General features: G+C 41.2%; 1 protein-coding gene across 1 annotated transcript; it reads right to left on the bottom strand.

The window, feature by feature from the left end:
* Positions 1-2,096: 2,096 nt before the first annotated feature.
* On the bottom strand, positions 2,097-17,703 carry LOC148045096 (pantetheinase-like). Its single transcript, XM_087718468.1, has 7 exons — positions 17,153-17,703; positions 16,923-17,053; positions 13,093-13,285; positions 12,345-12,639; positions 9,118-9,491; positions 5,405-5,575; positions 2,097-2,558 (listed from the first exon to the last, which is right to left on the bottom strand). The coding sequence occupies exons 1-7, from the start codon at positions 17,363-17,365 to the stop codon at positions 2,439-2,441; spliced, it is 1,497 nt and encodes a 498-aa protein (XP_087574594.1). The 5' UTR covers positions 17,366-17,703; the 3' UTR covers positions 2,097-2,438.
* Positions 17,704-19,367: the final 1,664 nt, after the last annotated feature.

Raw genomic sequence — 19,367 nt, 5'->3', positions numbered from 1 at the left:
GTGCTTTTGGGGGAGCCTAGATCAGAGCAATAGGATATGCCAATGCTTGTTTAAAAGAGCTAAGAGATAATCTAACATTGTTTAATATTCAATTGTTGTGATCATTCCATTGAAGGAACATGAGGAATTCAAACTTGTTCATTTGGTTTCAAGATGAATAGAGAGTGTTTATGGATTGAAATGAGGATTGGATTGGTCATACCTTCCTCTTCCCAGATATGACAATGAAACTAAGGAAAGAGAAAAATTAGCATATAGGGTCATCTCCCAACCAACTTGAAGATGATATTGTGATTATAGGTAATCTTCAATGTACAGTCACAATTGGGATTGGAAATTTGATCATAAATCATTATGGTTGTAAGCCGAGGCACCCATGTGACTCCAAGTGATTTTTACAACATTTTTGCACCAGTCATTAAGCAAATTTGTTGTCATAAGCGTGAATCAATTCATTCAAATGGATTTGAATTGCAAATCATAGTCAAACGACCACAAAATGCCACAAGTTATAAAATTGATTGGTATCCAAACATCCAATTTGCACTCACATGATCAGAGTGAGAAATGTGACCATTTATGATGGTAAGGGAGTGATCATTCTGTGGCATAAATGCTAACAGTTGTTAAGCAATAAGTCATAAGTTGAGGATTAACTGTATTGAAAAATACAAGAGTTATTTAAGTTTTTTAATATTATATTTAAGCACAATTGTTCCTGGTTATAAAATATAACCAGATGCCTTCCAGAGCAATCATGCACAAATACAGAAAATTACCAATCAACAGGGATACAATATAATTTTTGCCTTTGAAACCTAGGCACCTGAGTTGGTGTGGGGCTGTAAAGAACCTAGCCTGTGAATTTGAGACAGAAACACTCAATACCTTTGCAAAATGGCTTTTTGCTCCCCTCACCACTGACAATAAGAACCACAAATTCTTTGGGGGATGCGAAAAGCATTTTATTAAAGAGGTTCAAGATTTTGTATAGGGCAGAGAAACAAAGGATGCATGCATTTAATATATATGATGAATCAGAAAGATAAATAAGACATTGGTTAGATAGGACCAAAAACAGATCCCTAAACAGTGGCTTGGCAGATCAGTGGGGATGAAGGAATGGTTCTGTGTCAGCCACAGGCATGTTTGTGAACATGTTTGTACAAGTAGGGATTGCGTACACCCACTGTTCATGCAAATGGAGCTGTACATGCACACCTGCTCCCCCCTATTTGTTCGGTCCAGTTCCAAATGGGCCATGGCCCGATAGTGAGCCACAGACCGCAGACCCCTACCCTAAAATATATTGTAACTTCTCCTTTTCCACTCAGGCTTGTTTCCTTAATATTTGCAATACTCAAGAATTTCAAAATACAGCCTTATTGTTTGATTAATGATCCCCCAAAGGGCTAATTTTTTCACATTAAAATAAATGGTTTTGCTTTAAAGGAAAACATGATTTCCTAAACTTAAAAAGGAGTGCAAGGAACAGAGTCACCAGTCAGAAATTTGAAAGCGTCATGAAATGAAGCAGCAAACAGTAAAATATGTTCTTGCAACAGTGGGTGTCCAGCTATGTGGGTGACACCTAGGAACAGATTTCATCAGCTTTTTATTCCCTCAACCCGAAGCACAAATCCCTCCTCTGCAGCCCACTTTGACAAACACTACTGAGTCACAATCTTCTCAGAATGCCTCTTCCCCTCTTCATGAACATCTCTGTGTTTAATCTGTCTCCTCTCCTTTTTCCCAGTTTCCTTTTCTTTTCTAGATTACCTTTCCACCTTTTTAAATTGATTTCTTAGCCTACAGTTCCTGTTTCCTTACAATCTTAGCAGCATAAGCATAATAAATTGAGGCAAGCAATTAATTTCTCTACTATTATACGTGCCAGACTGTATGGTTAAAACTGTTGGCTAGTCAGCTTGCATAAGTTGACTCACTTATTGGAATAGCAGAGTCTTCTTATTTTCCAGTTGTGACCTTTTTATCTTTAATGTCCCAATGTCTTTGAACTTTTAAACACACATCTTTCAGAAGTAGTTTTTGTCAGGGTTCCAAATAACACCCCCAATGAAAGAAGACTCCGAAGCTTGGATTTCCTCAAAGTTCCATTTTATTAGAGATCTCATATTGGCGCATCTGGGAAATCCTGAATCTGAAAGTTTCCAGGTTTTCCCCGCCCAAAAGAAAGTTCAAATCCCTGCCCAGCACCCACATGTCCATCACCTGATCCAATCAAGCACCATCCAAAACTGGAGATGCCTCCCAGTCACCTCAAAACAGCTGCAGGACACGGTGGCCTTGACTCTCTGAGAAAGAATGTTATTTTGTTTAGCTACCAGAATTGTTAGAAAATAGACATAATTTCTATGCTAGGGTTAATATTTTCAAACCACAGAATAATATTGATCACATGAAAGTAAAGGCCTGGTTCATGGTGTGGTGGAGGTAGGGTGTGGAGAGTCTTTTTCATACCATCTTCCAAAAAGAGCTGCCACTAAAAGTGGTTTTGACAGGCCTTTCTCACTTATCATCTGTCCATCAGGCAAAACCTGGAGGTAAAAAAAAAAGTATACCTTTAAAAACCACATGCGCAAAACCTTTTATTGGAGAAGGAATGAGCTTGAGAATACAGACAGCTTAATCACTGAAAATTAAGCACAGCAACTCCCAATCAGGATTTTTTATTTATTTTTTGCCTTATGCAGCTTGCCATCTGAGTTGCAAAACTCAGTTGCAAAACTCAGTTGCAAAACTCAAACTGCAACTGAGTTGCAGTTTCATCAATTTCTACTGTTGCCTGGTCCAAATAAAGATAAAAGCTGGTTACTCACTGATCTTGGAGGGGAAATGGCCTGGTTTGTTTGGAGCCCTCTATGATTCTGGCCCCTGGTACTTTTGGGGCCAGAATTACAGATGATGTTTGGCAGAGATGTTTTGTCATAAATTACAGTATAAGCACATAGTGGTCAAGGGTCAGAACTCAGCTCAAATATGAAGACGGATTTGAGGTTCAGGGGTTTAATCTTTGATTCTCAGTATAGGCCTAAACTATAGCATGGACTCTAGATGGCAATTGAAGTGTCCTCTAGCACATTGGTGGGTTCCGGATCCCTTTCTAATCGGTACAGTTGGAACGGGCCTGGTGGCATCCATATGGACGCACACAGCACACACATGTATCTTACCGCCTCCGCAAGCCTCTGTGACGCTCCAGCTGCTCAGCAGAGCATCGCGCAGGCGTTGTACGCATCCCGCGCAGGCGCAGAAGTGCAGAAACCTTGAAAGACAGGTAAGGAGCTCGGGCGGGCGGGTGGGCCCTCCGGAGCACTGTACCGGAACGCTATCCGGTGCTCCGGGCAGACTCCGGTACACCCGCCCATACCGGGCATACCGCCTGCAACCCACCACTGCTCTAGCAGAACATGGTTAAACCTTCTCTTTATTATAAGCTTAGAAATTAAGAACATAGGGACTCAGTTTGTCTTTCTTGGCTGAATAATTTAGTATACAACCATAGAGAACAGGGACAGGAGGTCAATGGGATGGTTCAGTGATAGTCTAATGTAGCCTGCTTTAGATGAAACCCTCACCCCTTCCAGGAAAAGCTGTTCCTCACCTACCACTGTCACTGTCCCCATTGGATCCCAGTTCAGAGGAGGAGGAGAAGTTGGAACTGGGACTATCTGATGGGGATGGCATTTCTCTGGAATGTTTGGAGAGGCCACAGGCTGAGGACGATGCTGTCCCAGGGCCACCCAGGCATTAGGGGAAGTAGGTTAACCGAACAGGAGCTGCCTGCCCTCACAGACATGGGGGAGGATCAGGCAGTGGTGATGAGAGACAGCAAATCCCTCTGATGAGGAACAGCCACCTTCCCCACTTGATCTGATGGAGAGTAGAGTGGAGGCAAACTCAAAAGAGGTTTGCAAGCTGCTCCAGAAAAGGTCTCCCTGCCCCTCCTCTCAAGGAATACCTGGCTAGGGTTGACTTAAGCAGATGCCAGGGGGAGATTGTCTTTGTCGGGAACAATTGTTTGCTTTGGCATGCACTCCCCCAGACTTGGAAAAACTCAACCTTGACTCATGTTTCTGCCAGAGTCTTGCCTTGTTGACTTGACTTGCCCTGTGGACCTTGACTCTGGACCTTGTCCCATGAACTTGCAGCTTATCTTTGGACTTCCTCTTTGCCTTTGTGAATTGGTTTTGTTGTTTGCTGGCTTTTGTTTGTGGCTGCCTTCAGGGAAGTTTGGGGTGGAATTTATAGGGTGGTTTGCTGTGGAATTTAACAAAGCAATAAATGACTCTTTTGAAGTCTGCCACTGCCTAGGCAATCTAGGTCATAACACACTACTGGTTTTCCAGTGGTTACTTGCTGGATATAATGGGTGCAAGTCTTCTTCACTGAGGGAAAATAGTATATTAGATGAATCACATGGCAGATTTGTCAACTAATGATACTAAAACAAAATGGTTGCCAAGAAGCAATGGGTGGAAACTAATCAAGGAGAGAAGCACCTAGAACTAAGAAGAATTTCCTGACGGTTAGAACAATTAATCCATGGAACAACTTGCCTCCGGAAGTTGTGGTGCTGACACTGGTGGTTTTTAAGAAGAGATTGCACAACCATTTGTCTGAACTGGTATAGGGCAGTGATGGAGAACCTTTTAGACACTGAGTAGCCAAAGTGCGCACATGCACATGCTCAAACTAAAAGATGTGCAGGTATGTGAACACGTGCATGTGTGGACATGCATGAATGTGTGCCTGCATGTGCCTGCTTGGACATGCGTGGACATCCATGGACTTGCACTCATGCACAGCAGAGACCCAAAGACCAGCTGGCCAGCGGGAAGCAGGCAATCCCAACACAGGCAGTGCAGCAAGGGGTAAGGTCTTTTTCTTTCATGAACTTCTCTTTTGTCGTTTGCAGGGAAACAGAAGCTCACAAAAGAAACACCACAGAGATCTGACCTGGGGCGATGGCCAGTAGAGAGGGCTCTGCATGCCACCTCTGCCATGTGTGCTATAGTTTCGCCATCACAGGTATAGGGTTTCCTGCCTGAGCAGGGGGTTGGACTAGAAGACCTCCCAACTCTGTTCTGTTCCATAGAGACTAGTGAAATTGCAGCTATGCTTTTAACATAATCACAACACCATTCTTGTAACTGTGTATGCAGTAGTGGGATTCAAATAATTTAACAACCGCTTCTCTGCCCTAATGATTTCTTCCAACAACCAGTTCACCAAACTGCTCAGAAACTTAACAACTGGTTCTCCCGAAGTGGTGCGAACTGGCTGAATCCCATCATTGTGTGTATGTATTTTTCAAGCAGCTTATTTCTTAACCTAAAAATATCACAAGAAGCCAATATGCTTGCTGAAGTTTGAATCTTACCTTAAATTCTCCAGGAGCCAGTTGGGTCCCGCTGAGTAGCACTTCAGGAAACACATAATTAGTGTTAAATGAGCCACTGAGGGAAAAGAAGTTGAACCTGGTAGCAGCAGTATCAACTCGCTGGCCACATGACTTAGGATCTGTGTTGTTACACTTCAGGAGTGTGCAGATCTACAGTCAGAGGGGGGAAAAAGGCTTACATGGAATTGGGTCAATCAAAATGAAGAATAACTGCCCAACAACTGGAACAATCTACACTGCTACTAAGCACTTATGCATTAACATTGTTTTTACTTCCATTTCTTCAGTTGAAAAGATTCCCGGGGGATTTAATACAATACAATAGCAGGGTTGGAAGGGACCTTGGAGATCTTCAAGTGCAAACCCCTGCCTAGGCAGGAAACCCTATACCATTTATACAACCTCAAGCAATATAGAGTAGTCTATTTTCAGGAGGTTGCTAAAGCTAAAAAGAAAAGAGTAAACGAGCAAATATCATTTGACACCAAGCCCTTCAATATTATTGTGTTTTTATAAGATGCACTGGAGTATAAGACACACCATGATTTTGAAGAGGTAAATTAAAGAAAAGTTTTTGCACTCTGCAGGCCTCTCAAACTTTCTGCATGCCTCATTTGGGGGGGGGGGGCATGCAGAGCTTTGGGAGGCTTGTAGAGTGCTCCTGGGTGCTAGGTAAAATAAGTAAAAATGGCCCTCCCCATCCCTCAGGAGCACTTTGCAAGCCTCCCAAACTCTCTGCACGTCCATTTTTCCAAAGAGGCGGGGTTTCGGTACACACTGTATTCAGTGTATAAGACACACCCAGATTTTCACCCTCTTTTTTGAGGGAAAAAGGTGCATCTTATACTCTGAAAAATACAGTATTTTTGTAACCTGTCCTTTAAAGGTTGTACGCCATATTCCTCTAGCAAGTCTTTTCAGGACCCCCTGATTCTTTTAGATATAATGAAGCTATTAGGAATAGTTCATTTTTTAATTTCAGTCCTTTTCCTAGAAAATGATTGTTCTGTGAGAACTGTCATACACCATACACCACTCTTTTATAATTATCTCATAGAATGGTTATAACTAAAATATGTGTGTTTCCAGAAGAGCACATGTTACACCCTAGCTCTGTGAGCTGCACTGGTTGTCAGTTTGCTTCCAGGCCCAATTCAAGGTGTTGATCTTAAACTTTAAAGCCCACCTTGGCATGGGACCTGGTTATCTGAGGGACCACCTCTTCCCAATTATATCAGCCCGGCTCATCATTTCAGAAAGTCCTTAAGACCTAGTTAATGTCATTAGACCTGAGGCTCCCAGGGAACCAGAGAGTTACTTAAATGGTTCCATTGTTTGAGGTGGTCATTTTTATCGTCGGTTGTCCTAGGGGAATTTTATATTTGTTTTTTTATACTATTTATTGTTTGTGTGTGTGTGTGTGTGTGTGTGTGTGTGTGTGTGTGCATGTGTGCGTATCAGTGACATGCAGTCACGGGAGGCAGGGGAGGCAGGGCCTCACCACTGTCATCATGAAAAGAAAAAAGAAAAAAAGGGAAAAGGCTGAAGTATTGCTGCCAGAGTCACAGTGGATGACTCTGCTTAGTGCTTAACTGTTTAAAAAAGCCTCTCAAAAAGTGCCCTCTACAGGAGGAGGCGAGAGAACCACATGCCTCAGTCTATCTTTATGATCACTTGAGCAGAGTTAAGCAAGGGTTAAAAGCCGAAAAATTCCCTATGTAGATGAGGCACTTGGTTCTCTCGCCTCCCTGGCAGCAGCTAATTCAGCCTTACTTCAGCAGCTCTTGCCTTTTTTTTTTTTACACTTTCATCATGGCAGACAAGAGCAGAGTTGAAATCCTCTGTGACACAGCTGGAAAAGGTATGTGGGTCGGAGGGAGAGGGGAGGAATTCAAAATTAATGTAATTTGTAAGTAATTGTATTAGTGTGAGTAATTTGTGTGTGTTTGTGTGTGTGTGTGTTTTACCTGCCTCTGCTGACATGTGGGCTGGCACTTTATTTTTTATGTGGGAAATAGCGGCCGGCAGGGATTTTGGACATAGCGGCAGGGCGACTTTTGCCTCTAGCGCCGGGGCAGCAGGGCGGCTTTGGTTCCATCCAGCATTGATTCTTTGAAGCTTTCCATAGGTCCTCTCTGCTTTTAAAATCTTCCATTGGTCTAAGGAAATTTTTCCTCTATGGCGGACACATAAAGCGGGATGGCGGACAAGGCGCCAGGGCTTTAAAGCTCTGCTGCCATGTCCATCATCCCGCTCTATGGTGGACATGGCACTGGGGCTTTAAAGCCCTGCTGCCGTGTCCGCCATAGAGCGGGATGGCGGACATGGCAGCAGGGCTTTAAAGCCCCAGCGCCGTGTCCGCCACAGAGCGGTATGGCGGACATGGCAGCAGGGCTTTAAAGCCCTGGCACCATGTCCGCCATAGACACATCCCGCTCTTTGGAGGACACAGCGCCCGGGCGTCCGAACGCCCTGCTGCTGTGTGCAACATAGGGTGGCTTTTGCCCGCTTGCCTCACCAGCCATAAACCTCACAGCACGTCACTGGTGTATGTGTATATATATCGAACTATCCTAAAGACACAAGTTCCAGGTCTAGCTATAAAAGAAGAGACAGATATATCTCCGGAACTTAAAATATATTATCCACTAAGCTTTCGTTAGCCGCTGCTAACATCATCAGAGTGTAAAAACTACCATTCAAACTAACATCGGACAGCTCAGCTCATGGAGATGAGCAGTCCAAGCTGTGTACAATAATGGAGGAAGCAACAGTAGCTAAGCCTCCATCGATTAACATGTCTGAAGTAAAAACGACAGAGCTAATTACAGGTGGGAGGCGGGTGGATGGGCCCATAACACACGCAATGGCCAAATTGATCAATGATACATAAAGGCAAATATCTCTTCAATGTTAATTTTTACACTCTGACTATGTTAGCAGAGGCTAACGAAAGCTAAGTGGATAATATATTTCAAGTTCTGGAGATCGCGATGTCTGCCTCTTCTTTGATATATATATATATATATATAGGGTGGCGGGGGGGTTCATCTAATTGTTATGCCCATAGCATAGCGTAGTGTAGCGTAACATAACATAACATAACATAACATAACATAACATAACATAACATAACATAACATAACATAACATAAATTGTTATTCTTTTGTTATGCCAAAAGAATCACTTTTGGCAGTTATACAAATCTGGCAAATAAATAAATATGGAGAAAAGATGGAAGAATAGTCTTTCGTGGGGGGGAGTGTTGTTTATGCATATGTAGCCCTGATGGCTTTATCAAGCTGAAAGGTTTTTGTTCCCTTCAATTCATAGAAAGTACTTTATCACAGAAAGTTTTTTCCCCTTCCATTCAGTAGAAAGTATTTTATTGAGGTCAGCCATACCCTAAGGCAACGAAGCAGATGTTTCAAGCATGTGATACTGAAGATACTGATGCTGAACGTCAAAGCTATTTATGTGCCATTTGGTTTTTGCTGACTTTCTAAATAGCCTGCTGCCTTCCACTGTGGTAAAGATGCTGGTAAGAAGAACAGTTTAGCTGAAAATCTAACTGTTGGCAATATGCCCTAGTCAGAATAATAACCTGGTCCAGTTCAGATATGGATCCCTGCTCTTCTCTCTTCCATACACGAAAGTCCCACAACCCATCATGCCTCATTGAGTCTCTTACCTGCAAATAATATTCTCCTTCAATCACATGAAGCCCATCAAAAACACCCAAAGCATAAACTTCATCCTCTTGCTTCTCTGCTATACTGTAGTTCAAATAACAGCAGAGGTTTTTCTGGCAGACGGTATAGTTTCCTGCCTCCTGCGCTAGTTCTGTAAAGGTGAAATTATCAAAATAGATACTGTTGTGAAATACTAGGCTCTCTGGTGAGAAATGTGGAAGCCCTGATGCATGCAAACTCCAGTTGAAAGTTGGCGGGTAGGTGGGAGAAAGATGGGGACGTGCCTCAATTTCTGCGAGCAAGAGTTTGCCACTCTGGCTTTCCATATCAAATTGATACGCCTTTGGGCCATTGGGTGTAAAAATGCCGCTCCCTGTGAAGACAAAAGAGATGGACAGATCTGTTCATCTACCGGTAGATCACAACGGTAAAAAAGTTATTTGGAATGCAGCTTGTTAAGTTCTTGTTAGAAACTGGCCTATGAAGATTTTGCTGAACCAGAAACAAACCCAGATACAACCCTTGGGGAGTAAATACAAGAGATCTGGATTTTGAACATGGGTGAGTCAGAATTTGAATCCTGATCAGTTCAGAAATCTGTCTCTTAAACATCTGTTCAACTTCATCCTGCATCTGAAGCGGCATCTTGGTGTCCCTCATAGAAGGAATAGCAAAAAGAATGCAGGTAGTCCTCACTTACTGACAGATGATGGGGCCAGAAAGTCTGTTGCTAAGGTGATGCAGTCATAAAGTGAAATGTCTTGTGCCTGTGCCAATCTACATTGGTTTATCAGTTCCAGCTGTGATCATTAAACATGCTAGGTGGTTGTTAAAAGGGACCCAGTGGCTCAGTGGCTAAGATGCTGACCTTGTCAATCAAAAGGTTGGCAGTTCAGCAGTTCGAATCTCTAGTGCCATGTAACGGAGAGAGAAAGGCCCTTTTACTTGTGCCAGCTTCTGCCAACCTAGCAGTTCAAAAGCACGTAAAAAATGCAAGTAGAAAAAATAGGGATCATCTTTGGTGGGAAAGTAACAGCATTCCATGAACCTTAAGTGTTTAGTCATGCTGCCCACATGACCACGGAGATACTCTTCGGACAGCACTGGCTCTTTGGCTTTGAAATGGAAATAAGCACCGCCCCCTAGTGTCAGGAATAACTAGCACATATGTGCGACGGGAACCTTTACCTTTACCTTAAATGGTTGTTAGGTGTGACCTCATGTGATCACTATGTGATCTCCTTCTGGCTTCCCCATTGACTTTGCTTTCAGGAGGGCAGAAGGGAATGGAGTAAATGGTGATCACATGATCACAGTTCTCTGCAACATTGTAATTGGCAGCCAGTTATCAAATATCCAAATTGTGATCATGAAATTGTGGGGATGCTGCAATGGCCACAAATTCCAAGACCAGTTGAATTTTCACTTTTTCCAGCACCACTCAGCATCAACTTCAAACGGTTGTTGAAAGAGTGGTTGGTAAGTGAGGACTAATGAAATGCCTTTGAAGAAAGCCACTTGTGAATCTCTCCTGTGTATCCAAATGGATACAGAAAAGTCACAAGAACTATCTGTGGAGCAATAATTCCAGATACCTAGAAATTCACATAGCCAGATTTCAGGAAATAATATGTTAATGCTAATTTCAAAAGTAATGTGGTCTGGCATCAGAGGTGGGTTGCTACCGGTTGAAGTGAACCGGTCGTGGAAATTGTGACTGGGTCGCCGAACCGATAGGGACAGCAGGCTGACCATACCCCCGAACCGGTTCCCTTGTTGCTTTTTAGTCATTTTATAATGATCTGTGCATGCGCAGAACAATTTACAGGCAATTATGCATGCACAAGCAATGTGCGACGGGCGTGCATGTGAACCAAGCAAACCGGCAGTAACGCCACCAGCAACCCACCTCTATCTGTTTTTGTCAGCTTTTTGATTCTCCTGGAATAATTTTAAAAGCAGAGTTTTAAAAAGTTTTTTAAAAATCAATTTTTTTTCTCCATCTAATTTTTTGTTTCACAGCTTTAGCCAGTCCCTGAATTTATTTTTGTATAGCTTTTATAGACTCCTCTAATTGAGCCATTGGATTTTATCCCTGTGGCTGATAAAAATCAGAAACACAGTTTTTATAGTGGTTCTATATTTTACTATAGGAATGATACATAATGAATCTTAATAATAAACTAATAATAATAAACACCCTACAAAAAAGGTCCTAGACTTATCCATGTTTGTATGATCCCTCTTTATATGCAATTGCCCTATCTAAAACAAATAATGAATTAAGAGTTGGAGCCACCAGGAGATTGTTCATAGATGACTGGATTACTTAAGTTTTGACACCAAAATCATCTTGGCATGTTCATAATTTAGATTTGGCTAGAGTAATTTTCAAATGCAATTATTTAACAATCAGGCAGGCAGGGTTTTTATAAAACAGGAGTGAATTTAAACCCTTTTCTTCCAGTTCCTCCCTCTCTGTGTTCTTCTGACTTTGTTCCTATTGTGCTGACTCACTTCCCTTTTTATTCTTTACATTCGGTCAACATGGTCTCTATCGTATTATGCTGAGTCACTTCCAACTTGCTATTTTCCCATTTCAATGTTTTGCTATATTTTATTTATTTAATTCATTTATATAGCTGCCCATCTAATAACCAACTCTGGGGGGCTCTCAATCAAAAGTTAAAACAGCATAATAGCCATATTAAAACTATAAAACTAAGCACATTAAACCTGCCACCAAATCAAATATAACCCACTATCTCTCATCATTAAAATAGCAACTGCAATAGCACTTAGACTTATATACCGCTTCATAGTGCTTTACAGCCCTCTCTAAGTGGTTTTACAGAGTCAACCTATTGCCCCCAACAATCTGGGTCCTTATTTTACAGACCTTGGAATGCTCATCAGCAATAATACATTTTGTTTTCCACTGTGTTTGCCTATACATTATATCAGGGGTGGGTTCCAACTGCTGCCACTGCCGGTTCATTCAGGGACGTGCTATGCGCACATGTGCAGTACTGGAAAAAAATGCTTCTGCTAAATGCTAAATATGGTTCCAAAGCTTTAAAGCCGAAGGCACACAAGATGTAAAGACAAACAAACCACCTTATGATTTTCTCTGACGTGTGAACCCAGTCGTTAGTATGTATTCATTTATATACATTACAGATATTAAGATCTAATTTTAAACCAAGCATATAAAGATTGTAGTTACCAGTAATGTCCAAACTGGGTTTGTGTATATTAGCCGCAAGGACATTCACACGCATTCCCATTGCCCAGGCTGAGTAATATTGAACAGCAGACAAAAGGGGTAGAGTATTTAACCAAGCAGTCGGAAAAAGGATGGTGTCCACCTTGAATTTTTCCACCAATGAGATGGCAGGTTCACGAAAGTTAAGCATATCAGCGCAAGTGAAAACACCAAACTTCCCAAAGGAGGTGTTGAAGTTGACAAACTGTGGCTCCTTCGCAAAATTGAAGTGGATTTCTGAGGCAAAAAGGTTGTACTGTTTATAAAAAGGGGAGCGGAGAGAGAGAGAAAGACAATTTATATCATTAGAAGAAAATTATTCCCATAAAAACAAGGATGAACACATGTGATGCTGATGTTTTTCTAGTAGATAGTTATTGCTTTCCTTTACAATGTTATAAAAGAATCAATCAGTGAAAACTAAGGTCTTGAGAATACCTGGATTTTATATTCTCAAAATGAAGAAGTTAGCCACTGAATGTTTCATGCTTCAAGTAGCACTTGGAGCAATTCTTGCTCCTTGAAGCTTTTATGGAAATGTCAGGTGAGGGTATATGTTTCTTTTAATTCAAATACAGCAGTATTACTTTGAATTTTGTACTGTGTTTACACAGAGGATTGTCTGACTGATAGGGCTACCATGTTTAGATAGCAACTAATGGACATTACAACATTTGAAGCCTATATTAGTCATCCTAATAATAGTTACCTTGTGATAACGGGCCAGAAACTTTCCTTCTGAATCATAAACAACATTGGTATTGTACTGATAGCGACCATCACTGGGACACTTAGGATCACTGGAGTTGCACGGTTTTTTGTCGCCCATATTGGCAACCACATAGATGCCATAATTCTTTGCCATGCAACTAAGCCTTTTCTGCACTGGGTTAAATCCAAACCTAAAATGGAAAGGAAGAATTGAATGAGAAAGGCAGTATCCAGGAACTAGAAACCGGGTAGATCGATCCACAGTGCAGACATACTAGCTTGGTAAATGCATTCTTGCTGAGCTGGGATAAGGAAGGAAGGAAGGGAGAAATTTAAATGCTGATTGATTCAGAAGGAGCAGGTGGGAGAAGTCAGCAGGATAAATGATGAAAACAGCACTGTACCATCATGGTGCACATTTTGCCCCCTTTGCATCTTAATATTGCATGCCTGGATCAAAGGGCTGGAGCTTATATCATGCAATTGCTGGTTTTCATTTTGATGAAAGCCTCTGATTCTACAAATACTTTTGTTCAGAAGTATTAAAAGCCTTTAAGAGATTTTTTTTTTGAGTAAGCAGAAATGAATAACATATTTTCAAGGAAACATTAAGCAAAAATGATATATGGACGTCTTACTATCAATATATTAGTAGTGGCTAGAAAAGTGACCCCAAAAGAAGAGGCAAATTTATTATCTGTGGCCTGATACATATTTTGTTTGTGTCTTCATAACATATATCAAGATTGAGGCTTGTATATTATTTTACAGTGTATACATTATTCTACATACTACTAAAACTCTCATCATGATCTTTAACTGGGTGAAGCATTGCATTAGCCTGCCAGTAATTCTAGATTGGCAATTCTGAGAATTTCTAGTCTCAGTCATCAGGCCGTCCTGATGGAGGAATTCCTGAGAGTTACAAGACCCATACTTCTGGGTCAGGGGTGAAATGCTCTGAAGTCTGCTATGGTTCGCTTTGCTACCTGTAGTACAAAATGCTACTGGTTCTCCAGTCCGAACCAGTAGCATTTCACTCCTGTTCTGGATGACACAGCTGACCAGAATTCTAGAGTTAACTAATATCATAACATCCCTGACAGCCCTAAGACAGAACTGGCTGTGACCTTGCTATAAATATTCATCCAAATTGTTGAGCTTCAGTTACTCATCTTGACTGAGGGCAACCTTTTCCTTAATATTATCTATAAAATATTTCCCTGTAAATGATACAATGGTGACAAGCTGGGTTTTTTTTTTAAGGTTGTTGAGTTTCACTAGTGCCATACAGCTTGGATTGTAACAGTGGTGTGCTGAAGCTGTTTTGTATCTGGAATTTTTCTTTTGAGCCAATTTGGCACACAGCCACCATGCCTAGAGTGCCAATCAGCTGTTCCACAGTTAGGGGTTTGGCAGTGGTGATGAAGCCAGTAGAACTGGTTCTTAAACATTCAGCAGCACATCACTGCCTGTAAGTGACTAACCGTGCAAAACAGGGAGTGTCTGCTTTTGTGTTACTATGACCTTTTATTAATAAAGTGACTCAAATTCACTGAATTCTTGACTGTGCCTGGGTAGGGATTTGTTTTACCCCATCATGAAGCAGATAGGATGTTCTCTTGTGAGCTCTGTTACCTCTGGCTTGGATACACAGTCCTTTTAGCTTCTTCAGGAGGCTGGGGAGGGAGGAGCAGCTGGGTCTAGGAGGTATCGATACCCCATTAGGAGAGGGGATCATATTACTCATCAAGATGAAGATGGCAGTGGATTGGCCCCTGATGAAAAGAACTTCTCTGGGTTCAGCTATACTGGACAATTACTGTCCCACACTTTTTTCTAGGAAAGACTGCTGGAAACGTGGTAGGACTTGAATTACAGAGTGCCCTAAAGGCAGTGGTGAATTTCAATTTTTTTTACTACCAATTCTGTGGGCGTGGCTTGGTGGGTGTGGCAGGGGAAGAATGCTACAAAATCACCATTCCGTCCCCACTCCTGGAGGAAGGATATTGCAAAATTTCCATGCCCACCCCACTCTGGGGCCAGCCAGAAGGGGTATTTGCCGGTACTATGAACTACATAAAATTTCTCCTACCAGTTCTCTAGAACCTGTCAGAACCTGCTGAATTTCACCCCTACCTAAAGGGAATAAATTGTTTGGACTCCTTACACATCTCAGTTCAGACCAGGGCATCAGAGGGAGAAAGGTTCAATTGTTTTGGTGGATGACATTTTTCAAAACGTAGACTGTGAAAATATGCCCTTTCCAAAACAGCTTCTGGTTTGATTCCATTGAACATGGGATCCTTTTGATTGGCTGAAAGAGTTCGGAGTATTTCTCTACAATAATTCTGATCTGTTCTAAGTAGGTAACGGCAGTTGGTGGGTGGCAGGGAACAGAAGTTTGCTCAGTTTAAAGATGGTCCATATCACCCGTACTTCCATAAAATTCTTGGAAGTGGCTACCCATTGCTTTGGATTGAATCAGTGGTATGGAAAGTAATGAAGATAAACTTGATGAAGCTAGGCAGAAGCTGTTGCTTAGGCAAAAGGGGATGAAATATTTCTCATCAGAATGTCCAGATGATATCTGGAAATTGTATAAGCAGATATCCCCACTGCACTGGAGTGAAAGAAAAGGAAGGTGGTACAGATCAATTAGATTTGCAAGATTCTATTATTATAGCCAGTATCAATTAAAGCAGGGGTACAACACACGCATCATCACAGCGGTGTCACGTGACATATCAGGACTCCCCCCCGCTTTGCTAAACCAGGGGTGGGCATGGCCAGCATGTGACGCACTCGGCCCATGGGCACAAATTTGACACCCCTGAATTAAAGTATCCTAAACTTTCTTGCGGAGTTGATTTGATGGTCTGGTCTACCTAGTGGGTCTAACATGTCTGCTGATAATATCCACATATTTCAACCCAGAGTCAATCCAGAAGTCCAGTGGATCCTGATCTGTTGTCTACGGGCTGGATGGGATATCGCAGGCATAAGGTGAATTCCACCAAGAAAGGAATGTTATTTGTTCAGAAAACATTTTTTTAGCTCTGTATATGCTTGGGTCATACTATTCAGACAGGGCAGCACTTCCCCAAAGGAAATTAACTTGATTTTTTACAGAGAATTGTGCTCTCAGATATACAAAAGCGCAATAAACCAAGGAATTTAAAATATAACTACATTACATGGGGAAAGCTATTGCTATATTGCCACCTAGTGACAGAAATATGGAGAGGCAAGTTTACTTAACAATTCAGTCTGGAACAATATTTTTAGAACTCCATAATTCTCAACATAAACTAATAAAAGAAATCCGCAAAATGTGTATGAACATTTTCTCTCAGAGACTTGTTTAATCATGGCAATATACTTCCCAAAGAACCCAGCTTTAATAAATTAAATTCAGAAAGGTTTTTATAAAATGAAAAATCAAATTTCACCAGGAATCACTGGCAAAACTCACATTTTAACAGCATTTTCTAATTGCATGTGGAATTTTATTCAAACAAAATCCAAGAAAAGCATAATATAATATTTTATATATGATGTAAATAAAGTTGTGTGGCTATTCTTAATTATCCAACCAACGATAATTCTACCCTTACAGTACAAATACAAATTGGAATCACTGTTGTATGCGTACAAAAGCATTAGAAAAACCCACTGTTAGTTCACTGTAAGAATGGAGAAGTAACCAAGACTCATTATACTACTTTGTATATCAAGCTCATTTATTACATTTATATGCAACCAATCACACTAGTCAAAGTGACTATCTACCTTCAAGGAGATTCTACTTAGATTTGATGAGATTACCTTTCTGGATCATTGCACGGAATCCAGTTTACTTCAGGATCTGGTATATCCTCAAGATAAGGATAAATTGTTTCCCGAGTAAAGACCCACCCATAAATGCCATCTTCAGAGGTCACAATGATACGGGCTCCCTACAAAAAGAAAAGAGAAGAATGCCAGTTCAGTTAAGAGACTCCACTGCTTCCAAGAACAAAGAAGGTGGAACTTACTATCCCTGCATCTGTTGTTACCTGTTCAGCAGCTGTCTTGATGGCTTCTTCTAAGATGTCTAGATTTCTGTTCATTAAGTTCAGGGCTTCTTCTGGAGAGACAAGTTTGGGGGTGGGTCCTGTAAGTATAACAGCATGCTCATAGACGGCAGCAAGGAATGTTTCCACAGCAGAGGCCCCAAGAATAGCCCCAGTCAGGAAGACAACCCAAAAGTGAGGCTGGAAGGCAACCATGCTTGCAGAGCCAGATTCTGGCTCAGACTGATACCAAATGGGAAGTCTGTTTAGCTTAATAAGAAGGGAGGGATGGGGTTATTTGGTGAGTGACAATTTACCTGTTACATCACCAGCTACTCTAGAGGAAGAGTAGATTGCTAAACACAGTGATTACCACATTATATACTTTGTACCCAAACTTCCTGAAAGTAGAAATATCTTTATTAAGAAACATATTAGAAGAGACAAAGGCAGCATTCAGTTCCTGAAATGAAGTCAGTTTGAACTACCTGACACTGTAACTGGGAAATTCCCCATTCTTGATAGAAGAAGTCAACCAATTACTTTGTATTCCGCAATCTGATCAAAAACATAACTTTTTCTAAAAAAGTTATCAGAGATAATAAGAAATGTATAAGAGGTCTGTTAAGCCAGTACATACTAGATTTCAGTAACCTTCCTTTCTCTCCAGAGTCACTTTTGCAGGGTGGGGGGGATTCCCCCTTTTGCCAATAGGCTCCTTTTTGTGGTTTACTGCTCTTTTTTAAAGTGGCTTATTCAGCAAATCATAATTAATAACTTTAACTTAGCATCATACATGTACAAGAAACTCACCAGATAGGAGACAGTAAAACAAATGCAACAAGTGTTTTCATGAACAAAATACAACAACTATCTTACTGTTCTCAAGAAAAAATAAATAAAAAGAATAAAATAAAATAAAAAATCAATCCCCAGCTACGACAGGTACTATAAAGAAATTCTGCTTGAAAGTTTGGCAAGGTCTAAAGAGGCATCTGATGACATTAGTTACCAAGTGCTCATGGTTCCAGGATCCAGTTTTCAACATTTGATGACTGCAGCTTCCTTTCTGGCACACTTTCTGGTAGGCTCGAAAATAATCTTTGTTTGTCCCCTTAATATATTTCTTATCAATAAAGTCTTTTTTGGTTAAGGTTACAAAGCCTGCTTTACAGATACTTGGTGACATTCTAAGATTCTCATTCTCAGAAATGCACTCACCCACACACAAAATGCTTCTAAAACAGTTTTTCTTCTATAAGTTATATAAAAGTTAGAAATCAAATTCTTTAAAATTACAACATATTCTTCTTCTTTCTATAATCTATCTGTCCTAATAATCAAAGCTATAAATCACTTTTTTTTCATTTTTATGCAAAAAGTCCATAAGAAACTTCCAATCATCAATAAATGTAGGTCACATCGCACTCATGTCAAAAGCATTGAAGTGCTTCTGGATTGAAAGGATTAGCCAGTGGCATCACTGCTGTCCGGGGAAAGTCCAGGTTGGGGATACCCAGTGTCATGTTCCCACCAGGAGCTGGAGCGAAGGATGGGAGCTCACTCCATCCTTTATAGTATCCTTCCCCCAGGAGTGGGGAGGGAATGGGAATGTTGCAGTATCCTTTTCCTACCATACCCACCAAGCCATATCACGCCCACAGAACTGGCAGTAAAAAATTTTTTGAATACCACTACTTGTTATCTTAATAGCTCTTCCCTGGAGTAGTTTGTCAGTATGATTTTGGACTGCAATGTCCAAAATTGGCAGAGCTTTCCAAGTGGGATCCGAACCGAGGTGGCGCAGTGGTTAAATGCAGCACTGCAGGCTACTTCAGCTGACTGCAGTTCTGCAGTTCGGCTGTTCAAATCTCATCGGCTCAGGGTTGACTCAGCCTTCCATCCTTCCGAGGTGGGTAAAATGAGGACCCGGATTGTTGTTGGGGGCAATATGCTGACTCTGTAAACCGCTTAGAGAAGGCTGAAAGCCCTATGAAGCGGTATATAAGTCTAACTGCTATTGCTATCTGAACAAGTCAGGATGAAGTGTGGAAGTTACCACATGCAATCTGGCCTTTATAACCATGTTAATACACTCAAATGGTATTTGTCTTTTTAGCACCCAGGACATCCAGATCTTTTTTATAATTTCTACTAATCCACCCAACCTTTAATCTTTTTTTCCCCCCTGATGTAGATTTGACATTTTTCTCTCTTA

This window comes from Thamnophis sirtalis, unplaced genomic scaffold, assembly GCF_051295495.1.
Source record: "Thamnophis sirtalis isolate CommonGarterSnake01/CBP01778 unplaced genomic scaffold, rThaSir2_p1.2 scaffold_6, whole genome shotgun sequence".
NCBI classification, from domain to species: domain Eukaryota; kingdom Metazoa; phylum Chordata; class Lepidosauria; order Squamata; family Natricidae; genus Thamnophis; species Thamnophis sirtalis.
The sequence above is the reverse complement of the archived record's forward strand: the minus strand, read 5'-3'. Positions and strand labels throughout refer to the sequence as shown.

Excerpts from the sequence above, each read along its gene's own strand:
- LOC148045096 (XM_087718468.1), bottom strand. The coding sequence starts at position 17,365 with ATGGTTGCCTTCCAGCCTCACTTTTGGGTTGTCTTCCTGACTGGGGCT. Across the intron at positions 9,492-12,344 it reads ACCCAGTTTGGACATTACTG|GGAGCGGCATTTTTACACCC; the intron begins GTAACTACAATC and ends TTGTCTTCACAG. Across the intron at positions 5,576-9,117 it reads AAGGAGAATATTATTTGCAG|ATCTGCACACTCCTGAAGTG; the intron begins GTAAGAGACTCA and ends CTCTGACTGTAG.